Here is a 20,669-nt window from a genome sequence, read left to right on the forward strand (position 1 = left end):
TTCATTTGGGATTGAGCAGTTACATTACTTATGAATTTTGGAAACCTTTTTTGATGCCTGCAGAGTTATGTTTTTTTTGCACCATAATTATATAGATAACAACTTACTAAAATCTTAATTTAAAATTCATACTGAATTTGTATTCACGGCAGAAGAAAAGATGACATTGTACCTTCGATGATACAAACATTAAGTTTGGGAAACAGTCAAGATTATGTCATGAAAGTTATTTGGTTACAGGAACATTACAGTTGCCCTTGAAAGCAAAACATACGTAGAATAACAAACAAGTGCAGCCATTTTTAAAGTTTGTATCATCGAACATACAATTCTTCCTCAATACTTCCTCTATACCAGCCTACTACATTGACCAACATAATGCAAGAGCATTCCTCGCTCAAATGTTGGTTAATGTACGATATAATCTTCTTTTTTTAGTACTAAATACCTCACCTAATATTGTTTTTTTTTCTGAAAGATGTAGTTTTGTTGATGTGCCTAAAGCGTTCACTGCAGAAGGTTGTAATTAATTAAGCAGTGAATGTGAGCGTCTGTAAATAAAGAAAAGTAAGTTTGAAAATCTGATCGTTTGTCGTGAATTTTCATTGTAATTATCATGTTTTTGAAGTTGAATTATAGCACAGGTATGAGCAAGGGTCAATCCAAGTCAAATCATCGCCATGGTGGGTCCATCTAATGGATTTTCTTCCATTTGCTGATTAGTTTTGATCTTATTAAATATTAGGAAACTCTAAATTAAGCATTCTTGGCCTTGTGGTTTGTAAGTTACAGGTCGTTGAACTTCTGAACTTGCGACTTTTCAACCAAAAGTTGCAATGCTTGTACCTTCAGTAATAATTTTTTTTTTGTTAAATGGCTGTGATAATTATATCTTAATTAAAGCCCCTGATACATGAAGTAAACTTTGCAAATATTATAAACAAAAAACAATCAACAAAATCAGTCAGGGCTGGGCAAATAAACGTTGTACCTTTGGCCGCATTGTTATGTTTTACCAAAATAAAGCGTTACCAATGGCCACGTCGAATATTGAACTTATAGACACGCATGGGTCTTGAAGGAACATCAGCTTTTTACTTGCGTAGTAAATATTTGTTTCAAAATGGTTTGATATTGAATGTATTATTATTTTGTGCAGAGGTCTCATATAAAAGTGCATACGTGTGTGTGTTCTTTATCAGTAAGTTATGGACCAGCCTAGGTTAAAGTTTAATAACTCAGTTCATACGAAATATAAACAAAACAAATTAAAGTTGAAGAAAACTTACACCGCAGGCGAAGATCAACAGTTGTTTAAACCACTTGGTTAAAGCCAGGAAAAGCCATTGAAAATTCCTTATGTTGGAGACCTGCGATCTAAAATATCTGATTCATTTGAGGAATTACTTATTAGTTCTTCTGAGTTAATGTTATATTACGAAGCTATTTAGTATTTAATAAACACAAACATTTGGGAATGGTGAGTGGGTCAAAACAAATACTGTTGGGGAAAAAACATTTCAATGGCCCGTTGCTTGTACTCACACATGCTTTTTTGGCATGCCTACATATGGTGGCCCTGAAGGGACATCGCCTACATGTAAATTCCTCTATCATCGAACGTTAACCATGTTCTTTCAAATCAAATTCTATAACCCATTGTCAATAAATCATTCACACACCTGGAAATTTTCCAATATTACGTCAGGGGATAATAATAAAAGACTGCTGATTGGATAGTTTTGGGGCTTTGGTCTGGGTCGGATGGGGATTTTACTTTGGCAGCCGCAGTTGATGTTGGCGCATTACGTTGTATCAAACCATCCTTGTACATAGCTCTGCGTGTTGTTGGATGGAAAGATATTTCTACCCAATATATCCTTCTAAAGAAGTGGCCATCACAAAAAGTAACAACAACTTGGACATGGTAAGTTATCCCCCAATATGGTGCCAATCCACATCACGTGTTTATGGAGCAAAATTAAGTGTGTTGTAAAACAAAAAAACTAACCATATCAACCTGTATTCATGTGATTATTTGGAGACGAGATAGACCCACAGTAACTATAGGGCGCTGTACTCCGGTTTTGAAAGTTTCGGTCTTGCACTCCATCAGTTACTGGGTTTGGCACAGATATACAGTGAATGTTACCATGGTCTGACTATAATGGAAGAAAGCTGACTATGTTATAACATGCTATTTTAATAAAAGATGATCCCAGAATGTTAAAGAGGTGATTGCTTGCATCAAGAAAGTTACTCAGGAGTTGCTTGGCCTCTACTCGGTAACTTTTCTCAGAAAAGTTTTCGTATCCTGCCACCACTTTTTCATTCGTTAAACAAGAAGTATCAATATTACTAAAATTAGTATAAAATAATTGTAAAAATTAGTAAAAATAAATGGTGGCAGGATATGGATGTTTCCCTTGTTGGGTGATATCAACTTTAAAATGGACTTGAACAGTAGGCATAAGTTTACTCAATTGAGATTTTCCTATTTGTAAAACAAAAAAAGTGACAAGTGGTGGCATGATGTAGAAAGTTTTCCCCTTGTTTGGTGGTATTAACTTTAAAATGGACTTGAACACACACCCAGCTTCAAAACCCCAAAACAAAACTATACCAAAACACAGTCGTTTTGAAAGGAAGGTACATGTACACTTAACCTTTTGAGATATGGTGGACACAAAAGTGTACTGTTTGGTGTTGTTGCATAAACAGACACATTTGCCAAACCAAAATTTAGTAATAGTGCTCTACTTAAAGTGTCCACGATGTCTAAAAATGGCTGATTGTGTTAACCCCATTTCAGTTACAGTCCACTTTGGCTCACTCAGCATTGGACTTCCTTTAAAATGAGGAAGATCACTGCACTGAAGTGCTTCACCCGTTTACGGCAAAAGTCATATTGGATTAGAATTAGAATATGGTTTGTTGGACACGTTTGGATGTAACTAGCAACCATGATTACACCTATTCGGCTAAAATTTGTCAGAGCCAAAGTAGAAAAATAAATCAAACCAAAAAACAAAAAACAGGTAGACTGTCTCCACATATTTTGCCCCGTTACTTTTTTTTTTTTACAGTAAAGCCCGGTTCATTCGCGAATGCGAATGCGATACGAATGTTGACGTCACAAATTCGCAACGAAAAATTCGCAGCAGTTGAACCTCCGCCCAACTCACGTGCGAATATCGCTGCGAAAGGAGGGTTGTGACAATCACATTCCACGTCCAGTTCGCTTTGCAGACTCACATGACTTAATGAGAACTTCCCCAGAAAAATAGTACTTCAAAAGTAACTGTTTAAACAAGTATCTATGGCATTTTTATTTGACTTTCCCCCCATGATTAGGAATCTCTGAGGCCTTTGCAAACCCTGGCTGACTTGCAGGATGCATTGAGTGCAGCAAGAACAGACTACAACCACTCATCAGCCAAGGTGGTGACCAATAAGAAACACATCAGAAATTCAAAGAAAATGGCGTTCAAGTCGTCATTTGTAGCAAAGTCAAATCATGCAGAAAGATCTGAACCAGAGGAAATTGACCAAGCTGTCACAGCATCTAATGACAGGTAAAGAGCAGTAAATTGCAATAATGGGACCGGGGTTTAAACATTTGAAGGTCCAATTTGTAGGGTTTATGCCCGTTTAAGATCATCAGAAATACAAGTTATTCGAAGCTACCATCTTCCATTTTATAACCAGAAACCCTAACCTACATATAGTTGGTTTAAACAAAATTAATTCAGCTCAAAATGAAAAGGATATTTTCATTAAAATGGAAAACGGTTCTCAAGTGCTATTCTCTTGCAAACTGCAAAAAAATAAACAAGGGCATGTGAAGTTTAGGGGTCTGATTATTTGTATTTCTATTTTAAGGAAATGAGATAGTACTCATCTTACTGTTTTCTTTTTTATTAAAGCTACTTTTGAATTGATGCAAAAAGCTATTTTTGAATTGGTGCATGTATTCAATACAACATTTTAGGCTTGACAGGTTTTGGTGGCCGGATGACTTTTTATATTTAAGCTAATGGAGTCACACTGAGGACCACCAAGAGGGGAAAAAAACACGATAAAGGAGAGGTCGTTTTCTCGACCTAACCTCCACACGCAAATATGGGACGAATGCTTCTTGTGTAATATCTGGTTAGTACACACCTAAAAGTATTCCTTGTCGAGAAAACATGTAAAGAGTTTTGTCGTTATGATATAAAACACATTGATGAGCGTTTGTACACAAACATATGGGAAAGGTGATTTTTTTGCAATAACAAAAAATGCTCAACCCTACCAGCTGGGCATGCATTAGAATTGCATACTAGACACCTTAAAGAACATATTTCTTCCAAAAAATCATAGTTATACTCAATGTCACGCTTTACCTAAATGTTGGGGTTTGGCTCCTGGACTATCATTTTTAACCATTGCACTTGAAGCAGTCAATATTTGTATAATATAACTGACATACAGATCCTTGCTTGATTGGTGGAACTTACTTCACGTGACATTCACTATTACTCCCATCCGCACCGGCGATCAAAAAGACCTATCGCCCACGGGGAATAGCATTTCCTATTCAACAGTTAGGATCTTCCTTGTTCCCAATGTTTTTGAGAAGTACAGCGCCGCTGCGCCGCTAAAAAAAACAAAAGGAGAACCTGTGCAAAAGGTTGTGATCCGAATGCTATTCAATTTGTGCATTGTTGGCGCTACGCGTCGCTATATGATTGTTGGTTGTCAAACAAAATGTTATACTTTTAAAAAACATCAAATGACAAGGATTATGTCAGTTATATAAAACAAATATTGAGTGGCTTTAATTCGTGAAATGGAAGGAATATCGCTCGGTAAAATTTGGACTGTTCAAATTCACTCGGTTTCGCCTCGTGAGATGGAACAGTCCAAATTTTACCTTGTGATAATATTCCTCCCGTTCCACTCTGGGCCACTCAATATTTGTATACTAGATTCGAAGTCCAAAGGCGGGCGAATATCCTTTTCAATGCTTACACCTTTTGACAAAAGATAACCTTGGCTTGTTTACATTAACCGCAGCTTGATAGCTACTCCTATGTGTTGTGTATGTTTGTGGTGGGGTCTAATGCGGATTGCCATAGAACTTGGTGATATTTTCTAATAAACAAGCGTTTAAACAGAACGCCATTGCACCCTGTAAAGAGGTGTCCAAAGGTAAGCAGGCAGTGTCATCTCATGTCATACCAAATCAACATGATCGGTAAAAGTCTTTTTGTTGTGTTTTGGGGGCAAATCTAAAGGGAAAAAAAAGAAAATTGTTTCCCAGTTAGACAATTGAAAAGAAAGACCACTTATAATGCGCTCACTTTGCTAATACTTTGTGGAACCATAAATGATAGATCTCTCTGGTACAGACTTCCACATGATTTGGAATGATGGAATTGTTGTGAACCTATAGAGTTCACGGTTTGTACAAGTTTTTTTTTTTTATTGGTGTTCCTTTGCCTTAAGGTTTTTCCAAAAAAAGGTGTCATAATAATTAAGTAGCGAACAAAGCGGAGGCTCTCTTTATGTAAGAAAGACATGTAGGCTAAAATATATATAGCCTTATACATTTCCTTGTGATATAATTATAGAGAGTCTGGTAAGATAAAACATGTAACGTCTAGTGTAACGTCTAGTGGATTAAGGGATATTGGACAATCTTCAAGACAGGATATAATAAACATCAAAATGAATAGTCAAAAAAAATGCACATCGAGCAGTATGCTCGAATGATAGTTTATAACAAGGTGTGGATGTTATTACCATAGTGCTCTTGCTTTCACCTCGAATTTAGTTTGTGTTTTTAATGGTATGGTGAGACTTAATGTATAAGCGGGGGGCAGTATTGAAACAAAATGTGTTTTGTTTTTTCTTCCGGGTCAACCGAAAGCGGGACCATATCTCAAGAACTACACAACCGATTTTTGAACTTGGGTTAAATTTCATCAAAATAATGACCATTACGCCATGTTGACCTTTATTTCTGGTTTTAAAACTCCTTTCGATTCAGTATCACATACAAGACCAGGTAATCACACGTTATAAAGTCATAATGCGTATGTTTTATTGTAGCATAGAAAACTTGTATTAACAAAACATTCCGGAACAGCTTTGTGATTGTTAACAATCACTATCTCTAGTTTTGTTTGTTTTGCACTACTTTTAATGTGGTGATCAGTGATGTCACATGCAGGGCCTTGTTGTAACCATGACCAGTACTTAGTTTTCCCTACAGATTCCTTGCACAATATGCAGTACGATCACACACCCAGATCCTGTCCATCATTTTGAGAGTCAAAATTGTGCACAAACATGCTCGAATGATTTTACTTCTTAAATGATGGAAATGGTGGACGTGCATTTTTCGGAAGTGCGTTCCACGTTAATGTGCAAGGGGGATTCAGAATTCAATATATCCCCTTGTATCACGCAAAATGCTACAGGTACCCTAGATTCATGGAAACGCCCAAAAAACAACTATCTTGGAATAATCTGCCTCCTTTTGGCCTCATAGGGATGGTGCTTTTTGAGAGTGTGTAATGGGTCTATATTCTAATAAAGCCAAACGGACCCCAAAAGCATGCATGGTCCTGTTTTGAGTTGAGCATGTGAATCATGTATTGCCAGGCTTTGATAGGCGTGACTTACAGGCAGAGGACAATATTGGTAAATACTCAAAATAATTGTTAGTGTTACAACCTACTTGATAATGAGCAATGGAGAGCTGTTGATAGTAAAAAACAATGTGAGAAACGGCTCCCTCTAAAGTAACGTAGTTTTTGAGAGAGAAGTAATTTCTCACTAAAATATTTGAATTGAATTTGAGACCTCAGCTGAGGTCTCAAATTCAGGCATCTGAAAGCACACAACTTGTGCGACAATGTTGTTTTTTCTTAGATTATTCTCTCGCAACTTCGACGACCATTTTTTGATCAAATTTTCACAAGTGAGAAGACTGGTCTTTGAAAATTACCAAAGGTGTCCAGTGCCTTTAATGAGGGAATGTTCTATTGAAACAAATGTGTTTGTTTTTTTCTTTGGGTTTCAGACATGTCAGAGAGAGTGAAGAACGTCATATCCAGATATTTGTTTCTAATCCAGTAAAGGAGAGTCTCTGTCTGCAACTTCATCCATCCACCATCATCTCTGACTTGAAAGAAATAATCCAGGAAAGACTAAACATCCAAGCAAAGAATCAGCATCTTGTCACTAAGAGGGGCATTGAGGTATGACCTTGTATCATTTGGTGCTGACAATCTAAAAGTTTTGCTTTGTGAATTTAATGGAATTTATTGTTGAGAAGTCTTTTCCAGAGGTTAAATCAGAGAGTTTTAGTCTTTTAGAAAACCTTGTCCATCTAAAAGTGTGACCCTAGGTATGCATTCTTTGGCATTTACTGGCAGGCAAGACTTCACTGGTATCAAAAAGTACATTGTCATCTTGACGTGTTGAATATGACAATTTACTTTTTGTATTGTTGTGATGTCACTTGTCAGCACATATGCAATAAAGACATAAAACGTTGACATCTGAAAAAAAGTTTATAAGATGTGTGGCCGCTTTTTGTATTTTTAAATCTTGTTGAAATTCTTTCTTGCAATTTCCAAACCTTAGATCACTTTTACTCGTATTAATGTTGAGATACAATCAATACAAGCAAGAACTTCTGTAGCAGTTTTTAACAAATGACAATCATCACAATAGGGGTCTATGCATCCTTGAAATGTGAGATACCACAGAAAGTAAACCTGCCCTCAACAAATTATTGAAATTATATGTATCTTTTGCTTTTTCCCAAGATCTTTTTGTGTGCACCTTTATAGGTGCTTTTTTAAACTTCCAAACAATTAGAAAGGAGTTTGACTGTCCTTAATGAAGTTTTTTTTGTGTGATTTATTAGTAACACTTTTGTTGAACACGCAGCTATGTGACACACAATCTCTGATGGTGCTTGGCATTCAGCAAGATACCAACCTAGAGTTACGTCAAGTTGCTGGGTTGATGGGCGGTACAAGAAAGCGAAAATCGGGAAGTGGTAAGTGTGAGCCCCTAATTGGTTTCTTAGCATTCAGCATTTCTGATTATTAAAAGTCATTCAGTTCGGCTGATAGGTGGTTCGTTAAACCAAAACTAGGGTAAATCGGATTGCTAATGAAGGTTACTGAAATATAAAAGAGACAGAAAGCTTTAGGATGTGGATGTGTGGTACAAGGAAGCAGAATTCGTCAAAGTTTAATCTACTGCTTTTAAAAAAAGAAAAATTTAAAGCGTTAGTATTTTAAAAGTAGTTTGTTTTGATCAAGACAAACTAGTAATAATAAAACTTTCCTCTTACATACTCCTACTATCAATACAAACACAGAAGACAATATTCTTTTTTTGGTTTACAGGGCAAGGAAAAAATGTTAAAATAGCCAAGATAAAACTTCAAGATGAGCAAGAAACAAAGACTAGCTCCGAGTCAAAACAAGAAGATGTCACTGAGTCTATGGAAAATTCTTGTACTATTGCTGGCATCCCTGGTACATCTACTAGTGCAGTCCAGGCAAAGAGAACTTCTCCTAGAACAAAGTTCATTCCTAATCCAAGAGGAATGAATAAACAAATGAAGCATCAAGATCAAGAAAAACCCTTGACTCAACAGTTGAATGCCTCTACTGAAGAACAAGACTGCTTAGTCCAGTCCCAGAGAACTTCTCCTAGAACAGGGGCCATTCCTAAGAACACAAGAGGAAGGAATGATCAAATGAAGCGTCAATCTCGAGAAGGAGTTGAAACTCCGCAGAGTGCCTCTACTGAGAAACAAGATTGCTTAGTCCAGTCCCAGAGAACTTCTCCTAGAACAGGGGCCATTCCTAAGAACACAAGAAGAAGGAATGATCAATTGAAACTTCAAACTCAAGGACTTGCAATTCAACAGAGTGCCTCTACTGAGAAACAAGATTGCTTAGTCCAGTCTCAGAGAACTTCTCCTAGAACAGGGGCCATTCCTAAGAACACAGGAGGAAGGAAAGAACAAATGAAGCATCAATCTCAAGAAGGACTTGAAATTCCGCAGAGTGCCTCTACTGAGAAACAAGATTGCTTAGTCCAGTCCCAGAGAACTTCTCCCAGAACAGGGGCCATTCCTAAGAACACAGGAGGAAGGAAAGAACAAATGAAGCATCAATCTCAAGAAGGACTTGAAATTCCGCAGAGTGCCTCTACTGAGAAACAAGATTGCTTAGTCCAGACCCAGAAAACTTCTGCTAGAACAGAGGCCATTCCTAAGAACACAAGAGGAAGGAAGGAACAAATGAAGCATCAATCTCAAACAAAAGCAAAACTGCATCAGAGTGCCTCGGTCGAGTTACCTGAGGAACCTAAACCTCATCAGAGTGCATTGGTCCATTTGTCAGAGGACTCTAAACCTCATCAGAGTGCCTCGGTCCATTTGCCGGAGGAACCTAAAACTCATCAGAGTGCCTTGTTCCATTTGCCGGAGGAACCCCTACCGCATCAGAGTGTGTGGTCTGCAGCAGGAATCATCGATGAGATAGCTTCAAACCGTGGCAGTAAAGGTACAGATCAACAAGAACCTTTATACTATTTTATCATTGAAAACTTACTGAAGTAACATGAAAACTAATACATGTAGTTTATATACTTTGTCACATTTTACTACAACAATTACAGTGCACTGTCCCAGTTCCTCAAGTTTGATATGTAATACTGATGATAATAATACTGATAATAATACTGATAATAATACTGATAATAATAATAATAACAATAACAATAACAATAACAATAACAATAACAATAACAATAACAATAACAATAACAATAACAATAACAATAACAATAACAATAACAATAACAGTAACAGTAACAGTAACAGTAACAGTAACAGTAACAGTAACAGTAACAGTAACAGTAACAGTAACAGTAACAGTAACAGTAACAGTAACAGTAACAGTAACAGTAACAGTAACAGTAACAGTAACAGTAACAGTAACAGTAACAGTAACAGTAACAGTAACAGTAACAGTAACAGTAACAGTAACAGTAACAGTAACAGTAACAGTAACAGTAACAGTAACAGTAACAGTAACAGTAACAGTAACAGTAACAGTAACAGTAACAGTAACAGTAACAGTAACAGTAACAGTAACAGTAACAGTAACAGTAACAGTAACAGTAACAGTAACAGTAACAGTAACAGTAACAGTAACAGTAACAGTAACAATAACAATAACAATAATAATAATAATAATAATAATAATAATAATACTGATAACAATAACAATAACAATAACAATAACAATAACAATAACAATAACAATAACAAGAACAAGAACAAGAACAAGAACAAGAACAAGAACAAGAACAAGAACAAGAACTAGAGCTAAATTGCATTTGTGCACAAATGCAGAGCTGTTTCGTCAACAAAAATTTCAAATTTCTCAACTGAGTTTTAAATTTGTTGGGTATTCAAAGCAATTTAGCCCAATGTGGCATAAATAAAAAAATAATTTGTATTATACTCCATGTTCAGATAGAAATTTATGTGTTAAAGGTGTAAAAATTGAAAAAATCATAAAAAATCATGTGATAAAGTCATCATGACGTCATTTCACATTTCATAAGAACTTGTCAATATCCAACAACCTATCAAGTTTCAACATGATCGCATAATTACTTTGGGAGTTATATTAGTTCAAAAAGTGCACCTTTAAGGCCGCGTCACGTTACTCCCGATGACGTCATTGATCTAAAACTTCACACACATGATGCCTGCCTGACCGTTAGCGTGTGTGTAAAATTTAAAGTGATTACAAAAAACTTCACCACAGACATCTTCAAAAAGTCCATTTTGAAGAGTTTTCAACCTGCCGCTAGAGGGCGCTGTTGCAATTTGTGACGTCATCAATATTTTTTTTGAACTGCCCACCCTTGCTAGACACCTCTGCCTTGTAAAGCAACTTCATAACTTTTACCACTTTTGAGTTACAGGGCACTTCCGTTTTTGGCCCGTTACGACCGGAGGTAGAGGTCATGTGAGGTCACGCATACAAAATAAAATGAAGACCTAATTTATCCCTGCCCAATCCCGCAAACAGAAACCTACGGTCTCTTTTGGCTGATTTGGTATAGATTTTCAAACATTTAACATAAAACACCTTTAAGATGACGTCACGTGACCGCTGATGACGTCATCATGACATCAATGCTTTAGGATCATCATCGCACCATAACCTTCGATCCCTGATAGTTTCATTGCAATTGCTCTTTGGGAACTATGCAAAAAAATGTGTGTACTGAAACAGACAAATAAAAAAAAAATAATAAAAAAAACTTTAACAAAAACAAGAGCTGTTTCGCTGCGCTTCGCTACGAAACAGCTAACAAGAACAAGAACAAGAACAAGAACAAGCACAAGAACAAGAACAGGCACAGGCACAGGCACAGGCACAGGCACAGGCACAGGCACAGGCACAGGCACAGGCACTGGCACTGGCACTGGCACTGGCACTGGCACTGGCACAGGCACTGGCACTGGCACTGGCACTGGCACTGGCACTGGCACTGGCACTGGCACTGGCACTGGCACTGGCACTGGCACTGGCACTGGCACTGGCACTGGCACTGGCACTGGCACTGGCACTGGCACTGGCACTGGCACTGGCACTGGCACTGGCACTGGCACTGGCACTGGCACTGGCACTGGCACTGGCACTGGCACTGGCACTGGCACTGGCACTGGCACTGGCACTGGCACTGGCACTGGCACTGGCACTGGCACTGGCACTGGCACTGGCACTGGCACTGGCACTGGCACTGGCACTGGCACTGGCACTGGCACTGGCACTGGCACTGGCACTGGCACTGGCACTGGCACTGGCACTGGCACTGGCACTGGCACTGGCACTGGCACTGGCACTGGCACTGGCACTGGCACTGGCACTGGCACTGGCACTGGCACTGGCACTGGCACTGGCACTGGCACTGGCACTGGCACTGGCACTGGCACTGGCACTGGCACTGGCACTGGCACTGGCACTGGCACTGGCACTGGCACTGGCACTGGCACTGGCACTGGCACTGGCACTGGCACTGGCACTGGCACTGGCACTGGCACTGGCACTGGCACTGGCACTGGCACTGGCACTGGCACTGGCACTGGCACTGGCACTGGCACTGGCACTGGCACTGGCACTGGCACTGGCACTGGCACTGGCACTGGCACTGGCACTGGCACTGGCACTGGCACTGGCACTGGCACTGGCACTGGCACTGGCACTGGCACTGGCACTGGCACTGGCACTGGCACTGGCACTGGCACTGGCACTGGCACTGGCACTGGCACTGGCACTGGCACTGGCACTGGCACTGGCACTGGCACTGGCACTGGCACTGGCACTGGCACTGGCACTGGCACTGGCACTGGCACTGGCACTGGCACTGGCACTGGCACTGGCACTGGCACAGGCACAGGCACAGGCACTGGCACTGGCACTGGCACTGGCACTGGCACTGGCACTGGCACTGGCACTGGCACTGGCACTGGCACTGGCACTGGCACTGGCACTGGCACTGGCACTGGCACTGGCACTGGCACTGGCACTGGCACTGGCACTGGCACTGGCACTGGCACTGGCACTGGCACTGGCACTGGCACTGGCACTGGCACAGGCACTGGCACAGGCACAGGCACAAGCACAAGCACAAGCACAATAAAAGAAAATTTATTAAGCGCCCTATGAAATGCCTCAAAGCGCTGTACGCAAATATAAAAATCAGCTACATATTAAAATACAAAGAGAAAACACTCGGACAATAAAACACACGGTAAGAAAAAAACTTACAATAAGCAGATAAGCAAAATACTTACTAATAACAAATAGGAACTAAAAAAGAGACGATCTAAAAATACAAGATGGGAGAGGTTACCAGCACGATTCATCCTTGGCCAAGATCCTTATAGCATCTGACTATTATTATTTACAATTAAAACCAAATAGCAGGGCTTAACATTATAAAAACATCCGAAGATAACCAAAACCAACAAAACTACTTTTTTTTATACAGTCTCTACATAATTCATTCACTTTGTCACAATTTACTACAACAATTACACTGCAATCTCTTTGTTGTATTCATCTATTTTGAATCATGTATTTAAATGGTCAAACGTTGTTTCTTCTTTCATCAAAACCAAAATTAATATTCTTCCATCTCTCCTTTATCAAGATATAGTTCCTGCAGTTCACCAAGACCTAGCAACGAGATCACAATCATCTGATGCGCTTACCTTAGTTCATCACCAACCACAGGCAATGGTGAACAACATGTCAATCGGAGAGGGTAGTTACGTCTTTATGGCCGATGCTTCTGGAATAACCCTCAAGAAAAAGGTCATACAACATGTATCTGTAACAGGTATTATACAACTTTACTTTTTATGTCTAAAGTAAAAAAATATATATACATATTTAAATTTCAATAATGAATCCAACCACCTCATAAAATTTAACAAACACAGAAAGAAAAAGAAAAAAAGAAAAGAAAAAATCAATAAAATTATGTCTAGTGTATTTATATTATCCCAGCATATTTTACTAAAAAACTTAGGGTAAAAAGGGAAGCATCTCTTGCTGACAAAATATCATACTTTATGCAGTTCAAGAATTAGTAGAAACATTTTTTGTGCTGAACTTTGTTTATTACCGCTCACCAGGAGCGGCGCGCCCCAATACTCAATCATTATAACATTCATTTCCACATTCACATCCGGGCATCATCTTAAAAGCCGAGGCTTGTGGTGGATGGGCCCGTTAATACAAAACAAAACAGGAAAACAGCACTAAATAGAAGAATAAATAAATATAACAGTTACGGTAGATAACTATTCAAAGGTTTAACCGTGGTTAAACAAGGTGTATAACGCTAGAACAGTACATGTATGTATGCAAAGTAGACAAAGGGACCAATAATACTAACAATACGGATTAGAAAACAGAGATGAGTCAGGTTTGTACTCACTGCTCAAGTTACCCCAACTATACTGAAAACTATGGAAAAATTGAAGCAACTCGTTTTGATGTACAGAAACAACTTTTTTACAGAGTAGCAAAGCTACTTTGAGTTTAAGAATTATTATATAATAATATGTAAACTCTTCAGCTTCACGATCTTCTGTTTATTATCTCTCAACAGTAATGCCACACCCCAATTCTCAAGCCAAAGCTATTGCAGATGTGACTGGAGAGGCATTGAAGCAAGTGGACATGACTACAGGTAGCTAATAATTACTCCCAAGATTCACAAAAGAAACATCTATGATAAACATGAGTTGAGTATGTTGAAAAGTAGTGTATAATGAAAATGACACTTAATTGAAATCATACTTTGACGACGTATTAACTTGAAAACGAGAGCGGGTGTTGCAATCAAATGCTTAGCAGAATTCTGCTTTTACGATCACAATTCCCCGCTTACGTGCAAGCGCCAAATTTCTGCGCTAGCCTTGTAAGCGTAGAATGCCAACGTTGAGTACGCACATGCAGAATTCAAAATTCGCTGCTAAATACGCTTGCCGTAAGCACAGAATTTCCTGCTTCCGTAAGCGCCGATTCTGTGCTTACGGTTAGCAGAGCCATGATATTGGGCCCAGGTCAATAGAGAGCCCTAGTTGGTAAAAAGTATAAGTTTTCAATCTTTGAATCCGGGTACTAAGAGTCGAGTCCGGCTCCAAGTCCAAGTTTGAATTTATTTACCCATTTGTTTTTAAATTACCTCTCAACAGGAGCCCAAAACCCTAATCCTCACGCTCAAGCCCAAGCTATTGCAGATGTGACTGGAGAGGTATTGAAGCTAGAGGACATGACTACAGGTAGCTAATAGATACTCTCGATACACAAAATAAACATCTATGATAAACATTGTATGAGATGAGTATGTTGAAAAGGTAGTGAAAATATTAATGAAATTGACACTAGATTGGTATCATATGAAGACTTTTTAGTTCAATCGTACTGTTATCAGTAGGTCAGTAGAGAGCTCTTGTTGGAAAACCTATATTTGTTATATATCTTTGAATTTGAGTACTTAGCGTCGAGTCCGAGCAAGTCCAAGTTTGGAGTCACAAGGATAAAGTATGTGTCAGAATTTAATAACCTATATGTGTTTATTACCTCTCAACAGGAGCCCCAAACCCCGATCCTCAAGCTCAAGCTATTTCAGATGAACTTCCAGAGGCATTGAAGCAAGTTTACATGAATACAGGTAGCTTTATACAGATGATCCCATGGGTTGATGATGATAAGATGCACATAATGGACATCTACACTAAGCTTGTTTTAGTTGAACTTGTTGATAAGAAAGGGAAGATTGAGAAAGTGCCAAAACAAATGGAATCATATGAAGACATTTTCCATGTCAAAACACGGGAGGGCAATCCCATCAAACGTGTTGTTTTTAGTGGATCAGCAGGTCTTGGAAAGACGACTCTTTGTGACAAAATCGCTTATGATTGGGCAGTTGGTAAGAGTGAGATACTCAAAAGGTTTGAACTTATTTTTGTTTTGAAAATGCGTGAACTGAAAACAAATTCAGACCTTATTGATGCTGTCTTTGAGCAGCTTTTGGACAAAGAGGCTGTATTAAGGTCTGAATTAAAAGGGTTTATTGACAAGAACCAAGACAAAGTATTGATCCTCTTGGATGGGTTTGACGAATTTCAAACCACTCAGACGGACAAGTCCCCATTTGGTTCAGTTCTCAATGCTCTTAATCGAAAGCAGTACAAAGAATGCTGGGTATTTATCACATCTCGTCCTCCCCTTGACCAACTAGTCAGCTCATCATTGGTTGAAAAGCCTTTCACTCATGTGGAAGTTGAGGGGTTTTCAGAAACGGATATTGAGAAATATGTGACTAAATTCTTCCCTGATGACCTTGAAAATGTAAGGAAGCTGATAGAGAAGATACGATCTTCTGAAGTTTTGTCTGATTTGGCAAAGAGTCCAATGTTGCTGCTTTTGATGTGCTTGCTCTGGAGAGAGTCGGGAAAACTCCCAGAAACAATGACTCGGCTTTACACTGAAGCATTGGAATACATATTCAGGAGAAAAGCAAAAGACTTGTCACAAGATGAAGTATCACAAATATTGATTTCAATTGGAAAGGTTGCTCTACATGGGTTAATTTCTACAAATCAGTTTCTTTCCTTTAGAGAAAAAGATTTTGACAAGAATGCATTCGATGCAGCAATACGTGCAGGTGTTCTCACTAGCGAAAGGGTCTTGAAGAGGCTAGACGTTCATAACAATGTGTATTGTATACACAAAACTTTCTTGGAATTCTGTGCTGCAATGTATTGGCAAAGTTTAATCCACACAGAGGAATTTGAAGACATCCTTGTCCAGGTTTGCAATGCCTCAAGTGGATATCCTTCTCCATATGAGTATCTGTTAAGGTTTTGTTGTGGTGACAATGAGGAATGTACAAACAAAGTCTTACAAAAACTGCAGAAGAATGAAGACCTAAAGTTGGGTTTTATTTGTTACTTTGAGAGTCAGTCCAAGAATTTACCATCAGAGGATTTCATCAATGCAGTTGTTATGGCTGAAATTAGTATAAATAAGTGGAATAGTGATTGTTTGAACTCCTTCTTTCACTTCGTGAAGCAGATTGGTAATCAGAAAAATATCCAAGGTAGTGCCTACCTTTCCAGTGTAAATAGGCTTTTGATTACAGGCTATGACCTACGGTGGTTAGGTAATGGGTTAGCAAATTGTTTTACTAATATGACTAATATTTCATATCTTGAACTGACTGATTCCAACTTGTGTAGTTCTGCATCATTGTGGGCTAGTCATTTGAAGAGAATGAAACTCCTCAATAATCTGATATTGCACAACTGCAAACTGATAGGGGAAGACGTGGCCCCTATTGCTGAGTCAGTGAGTAACATGCCAACTCTAGTTGAGCTGGATCTGTCTATGAATTGGTTCTTGGGTGATCGGGATTTGACAATATCGTGGGCTACTGATTTGAAGAGAATGAAGCACCTCAAAAATCTAAGACTGAGCAACTGCCAACTAAAAGGGAAACACATGACCCCAATTGCCAGGTCAGTGAGTGACATGCCAACTCTAAATGATCTGGATCTGTCTTGGAATTGTGACTTGGGTGGTTGTGCATCATCGTGGGCTACTCATTTGAAGAGAATGAAACACCTCAATAATCTGAGCTTATGTGGCTGCAATCTGATAGGGAAAGACATGGCCAAAATTGCCGAGTCAGTGAGTGACATGCCAACTCTGACTGAACTGGATCTGTCTGAGAATGAAACCTTGGGTGGTTGTGCTTCATCGTGGGCTACTCATTTGAAGGGAATGAAGCACCTCAAAAATCTGAGACTGAGCAACTGCCATCTAAAAGGGAAACACATGACCCCAATTGCCGAGTCAGTGAGTGACATGCCAACTCTAAATGATCTGGATCTGTCTTGGAATTATGACTTGGGTGGTTGTGCATCATCGTGGGCTACTCATTTGAAGAGAATGAAACACCTCAATAATCTGAGCTTAGGTGGCTGCCAACTGATAGGAAAAGACATGGTCCCAATTGCCGCGTCAGTGAGTGACATGCCAACTCTGACAGAACTGGATCTGTCTCGGAATTATGACTGGGGTGGTTGTGAATCATTGTGGGCTACTCATTTGAAGAGTATGAAACACCTCAAAAATCTGAGACTTAGCAACTGCAGTCTAGATGGGGAAGACATGACCCCTATTGCTGAGTCAGTGAGTGACATGCCAACTCTAAATTATCTGGATCTGTCTTGGAATTATGGCTTGGGTGATTGTGCATCATTGTGGGTTACTGATTTGAAGAGGATGAAACACCTCACGAAGCTGGGATTGAGATCGGGCACACTGACAAAGGAAAGTAGGAGACTCATCAATGATGCGTTGAAGGATATTACCACTCTAGATGTAGAGATGAATTAAAAGACCTCATGGTATTGATTCAAACCCAGAGATTGAATTGTTTGACAATCAAAATATAAGAAGAGATCCAAAGGTGGAGTATTTTCATTGTTTGGTGAAGGAGAGATTAAGAGTTCACATCTAACATCCAAGTTGACTGTTGTGTACAGCCTTGTAAAGCATTTCCTCTGTCATAGTCACTAGTCTTTTGTTTTCATCCCTGTAGTATACACTGTTAAAAGCAATCACTCTTTTGGTTATTAACTCCTCCATAGTATACACTGATAAAAGCAGCCACTTTATTAAGACTTTTTGGTTATCAACTCCTCTGTAGTAAACACTGATAAAAGCAGCCACTTTAAGACTCTTTGGTTATCAACTCCTCTTTAGTATACACTGATAAAAGCAGCCACTTTAAGACTCATTGCTTATCAACTCCTCTGTAGTATACACTAATAAAAGCAGCCACTTTAAGACTCTTTGGTAATCAACTCCTCTGTAGTATACACTGATAAAAGCAGCCACTTTAAGACTCTTTGGTTATCAACTCCTCTTTAGTATACACTGATAAAAGCAGCCACATTAAGACTCTTTGGTTATCAACTCCTCTGTAGTATACACTGATAAAAGCAGCCACTTTTAGACTCTTTGGTTATCAACTCCTCTTTAGTATACACTGATAAAAGCAGCCACTTTAAGACTCTTTGGTTATCAACTCCTCTGTGGTATACACTGATAAAAGCATCCACTTTAAGACTCTTCGGTCGTCAACTCCTCTTTAGTATACACATAAAAGCAGCCACTTTAAGACTCATTGGTTATCAACTCCTTTGTAGTCTGGTAATACTGATAAAAGCAGCCACTTTTAGACTCTTTTGTAATCAACTCCTCTTTAGTATACACTGATAAAAGCAGCCACTTTTAGACTCTTTGGTAATCAACTCCATTTTAGTATACACTGATAAAAGCAGCCACTTTAAGACTCATTGGTTATCGACTCCTTTGTAGTCTGGTAATACTGATAAAACCAGCCACTTTAAGACTCTTTGGTAATCAACTCCTCTGTAGTATACACTGATAAAAGCAGCCACTTTTAGACTTTTTGGTTATCAACTCCTCTTTAGTATACACATAAAAGCAGCCACTTTGAGACTCATTGGTTATCAACTCCTTTGTAGTCTGGTAATACTGATAAAAGCAGCCACTTTTAGACTCTTTGGTTATCAACTCCTCTTTAGTATACACATAAAAGCAGCCACTTTGAGACTCTTTGGTTATCAACTCCTTTGTAGTCTGGTAATACTGATAAAAGCAGCCACTTTTAGACTCTTTGGTAATCAACTCCTCTTTAGTATACACTGATAAAAGCAGCTACTTTAAGACTCATTGGTTATCGACTCCTTTGTAGTCTGGTAATACTGATAAAACCAGCCACTTTAAGACTCTTTGGTAATCAACTCCTCTGTAGTATACACTGATAAAAGCAGCCACTTTCAGACTCTTTGGTTATCAACTCCTCTTTAGTATACACTGATAAAAGCAGCCACTTTAAGACTCTTTGCTTATCAACTCCTCTGTAGTATACACTAATAAAAGCAGCCACTTTAAGACTCTTTGGTTGTCAACTCCTCTGTAGTATATACTGATAAAAGCAGCCACTCTAAGACTCTTTGGTTATCAACTCCTCTTTAGTATACACTGATAAAAGCAGCCACTTTAAGACTCATTGGTTATCGACTCCTTTGTAGTCTGGTAATACTGATAAAACCAGCCACTTTAAGACTCTTTGGTTATCAACTCCTCTGTAGTATACACTGATAAAAGCAGCCACTTTAAGACCCGTTCGTTGTAATTGGTTTTGCTTTTGTACCACTGGTTGTTTGCCAAGTATACTTAGAAAACAAGTAATTCTTCTCCTAAGCCTACATGGTGAATTGAGATTGGGCACACTGGTGTATTTTATCTTTTGTAACTCATAAAATGGAGTTTCAATTTTGAGTATTTTTAGAACTATCACAGATTCCTCTTTTGTACATTGCTCTACTTTTTAATATAAATGGCTGTTTCGCCTTCAACTGAAATTTGTTTTGTATATTATATTTTGTATGAAATTTGTATGTTTCATCATAAAGAGTTAACCTTGAATGACTTTTCTGGGTAGATTTTTAGTTGTTTGGTTGAGAGAAAGAGTTTGGCGAAGTTAATTCATCTCAGCTTATAAATTGGCTAAGAACATAAAACTTGCTTAAAATATGAATAGGGTTTTGTATATCTAAATACCGTATTGTATATTGTTTGTGACTGATGCTCTTTATTGTTGTCCTTTGCTTTACATTTTAATTAAAATGGTTCTTGTATCCAACTGAAATTTCCAATTGTATATTGTAATTTGGCATGTATCATGTTTCATTATAAAGAAACAACCTTGCAATTGTTAATCTACATGTACCATGAATTTATGTGTTGATATTTTGTTGTATATTTGAGATATACTTTTGAACCAATTTAATCACATCCCATAAATTTCATTTGATACTCATTTGAAATATGACGTAATCGGATTTCAGAAATGAACGGATCCGCATTCATTTCAAAGAGGATTTTTCGCATCTGTAAAAGAATTCAAACCCAAAACTGTTTCGATGGAAAATCATCAAAAGCTTT

At 38.5% G+C, this 20,669-nt stretch overlaps 2 protein-coding genes across 3 annotated transcripts in view; one reads left to right on the forward strand and one right to left on the reverse strand.

Annotated features, from left to right (window-relative positions):
- Positions 1 to 1,825: 1,825 nt before the first annotated feature.
- On the forward strand, positions 1,826 to 18,908 carry LOC139949440 (NLR family CARD domain-containing protein 4-like). 2 transcript variants are annotated; one of them, XM_071947771.1, is made up of 9 exons: positions 1,826 to 1,927; positions 3,355 to 3,575; positions 7,076 to 7,253; positions 7,951 to 8,062; positions 8,418 to 9,587; positions 13,261 to 13,449; positions 14,227 to 14,307; positions 14,816 to 14,902; positions 15,214 to 18,908. In XM_071947771.1, the coding sequence occupies exons 1-9, from the start codon at positions 1,853 to 1,855 to the stop codon at positions 18,024 to 18,026; spliced, it is 4,926 nt and encodes a 1,641-aa protein (XP_071803872.1). In that variant the 5' UTR covers positions 1,826 to 1,852; the 3' UTR covers positions 18,027 to 18,908. The 2 variants fall into 2 exon arrangements, with proteins under 2 accessions (XP_071803872.1, XP_071803881.1); XM_071947780.1 differs by lacking the exons at positions 1,826 to 1,927; positions 3,355 to 3,575 and adding an exon at positions 5,122 to 5,196.
- A 140-nt stretch (positions 18,909 to 19,048) lies between these two features.
- Positions 19,049 to 20,669, reverse strand: part of LOC139949504 (TBC1 domain family member 22B-like) — a 101,904-nt gene continuing 100,283 nt past the window's right edge. The window contains exon 12 of the transcript XR_011787551.1: positions 19,049 to 20,429. The gene's annotated coding sequence lies outside the window, so the exon portion shown is untranslated. The remainder of the gene's footprint in view (positions 20,430 to 20,669) is intronic.

Source organism: Asterias amurensis, chromosome 2, assembly GCF_032118995.1.
Source record: "Asterias amurensis chromosome 2, ASM3211899v1".
In the NCBI taxonomy this organism is placed as follows: Eukaryota; Metazoa; Echinodermata; class Asteroidea; order Forcipulatida; family Asteriidae; genus Asterias; species Asterias amurensis.

Coding starts and splice junctions, on each gene's coding strand:
- LOC139949440 (XM_071947771.1), top strand. CDS start 1,853: ATGGAAAGATATTTCTACCCAATATATCCTTCTAAAGAAGTGGCCATC. Junction 1,928..3,354: donor GTAACAACAACTTGGACATG/GTAAGTTATCCC, acceptor CCCCATGATTAG/GAATCTCTGAGGCCTTTGCA. Junction 9,588..13,260: donor TTCAAACCGTGGCAGTAAAG/GTACAGATCAAC, acceptor TCCTTTATCAAG/ATATAGTTCCTGCAGTTCAC.